At 40.6% G+C, this 5000-nt stretch overlaps 1 protein-coding gene across 2 annotated transcripts in view; it reads left to right on the top strand.

The window, feature by feature from the left end:
- The window catches only part of LOC122325160 (echinoderm microtubule-associated protein-like 1), a 6510-nt gene that overhangs the window by 1247 nt on the left and 263 nt on the right, over positions 1-5000 (top strand). The window contains exons 2-7 of one of the 2 annotated variants that reach the window (XM_043220076.1): positions 563-730; positions 2992-3130; positions 3285-3356; positions 3429-3460; positions 4480-4506; positions 4946-5000. The exon at positions 4946-5000 is cut by the window's right edge and continues 263 nt beyond it. In XM_043220076.1, coding sequence (XP_043076011.1) covers positions 563-730; positions 2992-3130; positions 3285-3356; positions 3429-3460; positions 4480-4506; positions 4946-5000 — 493 coding nt within the window. The remainder of the gene's footprint in view (positions 1-562; positions 731-2991; positions 3131-3284; positions 3357-3428; positions 3461-4479; positions 4507-4945) is intronic. The other variant, XM_043220077.1, reaches the window with a different exon arrangement.

The following is a 5000-nucleotide window of genomic DNA, read 5'->3' on the forward strand; positions in this document are numbered from 1 at the left end:
ACATATGTGGGCAAAATATATTAAATGATCATGATATTAAAATCATAATGCTGAACATTTTATTGTTCCTTTAATCAGGATTCATTTTGTTCATGACAAGCCTACGTTCTTATTTCTTTGGAGATTGATGTAAAACAGGAGCTGCTCTGGAGATCTGTTCTGATGTGAATGATGTCTGGAGACGTAGAGTAATAGTTTCCTTGTTGTTCTGTGAGTGAATACAGAGAGACATTCAGATGATTAATTCCTCTCTGCTGAGAGATTATGAGCGATTATAATCTACTTCTCCAGTTCCAGACGACTCACTCTGAGAATCAGCAGGATCAAACGATTCACTGATTCACTCTGATGATTCACAGATGAGCACATCACTGCACAGACAGCTAAATGTGATCAGAAAAATCTCACTAATATCTCAGTAGTCTTCTGCTGCTCAGATATTTATCCTGAGAGAAAAAAAAAAAGGTGTCTCCTGTAGAGTTTCAGAAGAGATAACTGTGGTCAGATTAACTGCTTTGCTTTGATTTGATGCTATAGAAGTGTGTGTGTGTGTGTGTGTCAGATGAGCAGAGCTCTCACGTCAGTGGGATGGAGGTGATGGATCGCCTCATGTTTCTGGAGCAGCGTGTCCAGATGCAGGACGACGAGATCCAGCTGCTGAAGATCAACATGACTGATGTTCTGAAGAGACTCGACATCTCAGAGGAGCAGAGGAGGACATCTGCTAAAGGTACACACTCACTATACTCTCTCACATGTACACACACACACACACACACACACTATGACACACGCTCACTATACTCTCTCACACGTACACACACACACACTATACTCTGTAACACACTCACATCACTATACTCTCTCACACGTACACACACGCACTATACTCTCTCACACTCACATGTACAAATACACTATACTCTGACACACACTCACACTCGCTATACTCTCTCACACTCACATGTACACACTATACTCTGATGCACACTCACATTCACTATACTCTCTCACATGTACACACTCACTATACTCTCACACTCACATGTACACACACTACACTCTGACACACACACTCACACTCTCTATACTCTCTCACACTCACATGTACTCACTATACTCTGATGCACACTCACATTCACTATACTCTCTCACATGTACACACTCACTATACTCTCACACTCAAATGTACACTCACTACACTCTGACACACACTCGTACTCTCTATACTCTCTCACACTCACATGTACTCACTATACTCTGACACACACTCACTATACTCTCTCACACTCACATGTACACACACTATACTCTGACACACACTCACTATACTCTCTCACACTCACATGTACACACTATACTCTGATGCACACTCACATTTACTATACTCTCTCACATGTACACACTCACTATACTCTCACACTCACATGTACACACACTATACTCTGACACACACACTCACACTCTCTATACTCTCTCACACTCACATGTACACACACAATACTCCGACACACACTCGTACTCGCTATACTCTCCCACACTCACATGTACACACACTATACTCTGACACACACTCACATTCACTATACTCTCTCACACGTACACACTCACTATACTCTCTCACACTTACAGACACACACACACACACACTATACTCTGTAACACACTCACTATACTCTCACACGTACACACACTATACTGTCACACACTCACATTCACTATACTCTCACACGTACACACACACACACTATACTCTGTCACACACTCACTATACTCTCACACACACATGTACACACACACACACACACACACACACTATGACACACGCTCACTATACTCTCTCACACGTACACACACACACACACAATACTCTGACACACATTCACTATACTCTCACACGTACACAAACACACTATACTCTGACACACACTTACACTCGCTATACTCTCTCACACTCACATGTACACACTATACTCTGATGCACACTCACATTCACTATACTCTCTCACATGTACACACTCACTATACTCTCACACTCACATGTACACACACAATACTCTGACACACACTCACACTCGCTATACTCTCTCACACTCACATGTATACACACTATACTCTGACACACACTCACATTCACTATACTCTCTCACACGTACACACTCACTATACTCTCTCACACTTACACACACACACACACTATACTCTGTAACACACTCACACTCACTATACTCTCACACGTACACACACTATACTCTGTCACACACTCACTATACTCTCACACGTACACACACACTCACTATACTCTCACACTCACACGTAAACACTATATTCTGTAACACACTCACTATACTCTCTCACACTCACATGTACACACACACACACTCACTATACACTCTCACACTCACATACTATATACACACATATTCACACTATACTCCCACATGCCCACACACACTCACTATACTCACAAACACACAATACTCTGACACACACATACGCTCACACTATACTTCCACACACAGTCTCTCACGCGCTATACTCTACCACACTATACTCACTTGCACACACACACACGCATTGCACACATACACTAAACTCTGATACATAAAAGCACACTCACTATACTCACACACACACTATACTCTCACACGCCCACAAACACTCACTATACTCTCACACACTCACAAGCACACAGTCTCTCACGCACTATGCACACACACACAGACACACACTATACTCTCACACACAAATATAGAAAATTATTTAATATAATTTCATATATATCATAACTTAACTAAATACAACATATCAAATTTTAAAGCTACTTTGTGTAGTAGTTGGGTGACGCAATAATGAATGTAAACATGAACCTGAAACTACTTTGTTTGTTTTTCCAAAAGAGAAATCAGTGTTAAGTTGTGTTTAGTTAGCAGCATCACATGACCCCTTTAATCAACTTATCATGTAAAGAATTGAGCTGTTTTTCCTCAGCGTCTCGTCCGGCGTCTCTGTGTTTGGCTCCTAAAGCAGCAATCAGCTCTTCATCCTCGTCTCTGAGGAAGAGCTCCAGCTCCACGCTGCCCTCTTCACCCTCCTCCAGGAACTACAGCCCCGCACCCGGAGCCAAGAGGTGTGTGTGTGTGTGTGTGCTGGTTGTTGTGGTTTATGACACGTACAATATCCCCATGATTCAAAAGACTTCAAAACTTACTAAATGGTGTCTCTCTGTCTCTCTCTCTCTCTCTGTCTCTCTCTCTCTCTCTCTCTCTCTCTCTCTCACTCAGGAGTCCTGCTGGAAACTCTAAAGAAACTAAAGTGAAGACGAGCATCAGCTCTTGCAGGAAAGTTCTGGAGATGTGAGTAAAAGCTGAATGTCCTGAATCTCTCGTGGTCTTCAGTAACTGACCTCAGTGTTTCTCTTCTCACAGCAAACCAAAGGAAACAGCTCCAGTAAAAACAGGTGAGATAATATCTACATTATAGACGTTCATCTCTATAACTGAGGCTGATGTGATACACGTCTCCATTCTTATCCGATGATATGAAAAACTGAAGATATGTATGAAGCAGCTAGCGATGCGGTTTGATGTGATTCAACACAATGCAATTCGATGCAATTAAAAAAAAAAATATGACTGCTTTTGTAGCAAAGACCACTTTAATTATCAGGTCTATTAGTAACCAGTGTGTCTCTCAGATCAGTTCAAACAGCTTTAATGATCATATAGTGAGTGATCAAAGTACATGAACTTGAGTCTGTGGCTAAATAACAGGAAACTTGAGAAGCAGCCCGTTTCCAGTGAGAGGGCTTCATGAGCTTCTCTATCAGACTCTGAGAGGAGTGTCCTTCATTCTGACCGGAGCTGGATGATTTAGTGACATACAGAGCTTATCTGAAAACACACAGAGCTTCACATAATGAACCAACATCATAGACACCTTACAGGCAGAATAGAGTAGTAGACGTTTACACACGGCGCTGAACACACGATAATAAACGCCGCGATCTCACGGGAATATACGCTGTCCGCTTCCGCAAAATGACGTCAGCACGTACCGCTACGTTATGCGCGTCTTTCATAATAAAGGTCCCCCGCTCAGCCGTCGCTTCGTGTTTAGTGTTTCTTTTTAATCTGTTTAAATTTATTGCAAATGAATATTGTCTGTCAATGAATTAAAAAAACAAACAAAACAAAAACATAATATTCATGTTAAATCATTTTAGACACTTGCGTTAAACCGCTACATGTGCAATTAACATTTTCTTTTCTTCCTTTTTAGATTATTAATATTGTCATTAATGTATAATAATATGTACTACAATATCGTTGGCTTTTTGCCAAATTTCTTTTGTGAGATAAATGCGTACATGTAATGTAAATGTTTTATGTAATATTTTTATGGTGATTATATCAGTAAGGAGTTTTGGGATGTGTGTGTACTCTTATTTTGTAATTTCTCTGTGTTTCTGTGCTTTAGGCTCCAGGCGTGTCCTTCACTGTAAAGGTAGGTCTCGTGCCAAATCACAGTATCATTTATCAACATTATGCTTTTAAAATATAAAAGTGCATCCAATCCACATTTGTGACTGCAAAAGCAAAGACTATTTTAACTCTTATTTTTGCATAAAAGTCTACAAACGCACTAAACCGCACACAATAATGAGAAAGTCTCCTTTAAAGTTGTCCAAATGAAGTTCTTAGCGGTGAATATTATTAAGTAAAAAAAAAAAAGACAAAAAACGTCCTAATGATTTTTGTCATAAAAGAGAAATGTATAATTTTGACTCATACAGTGTATTGTTGTGTATTTGTGTCTAGTAATGATTTTCAGTGTTTGAATGAATCCCAGAGGTTCAGAAAGGATGCTCGCGTCTCTTAATGTTCTTGGTCTCTCTGTCGATTCCTCTTCCTCCTCCTCGTCCTCCTCTGCCCCCTTCACTTAGTGTCTATGCAGATCTGTCTGACGCCGGGGTCAGGAAGGACTGGGTCAGCTGAGCG

Source organism: Puntigrus tetrazona, chromosome 20 (genome assembly GCF_018831695.1).
Source record: "Puntigrus tetrazona isolate hp1 chromosome 20, ASM1883169v1, whole genome shotgun sequence".
Classification (NCBI taxonomy): domain Eukaryota; kingdom Metazoa; phylum Chordata; class Actinopteri; order Cypriniformes; family Cyprinidae; genus Puntigrus; species Puntigrus tetrazona.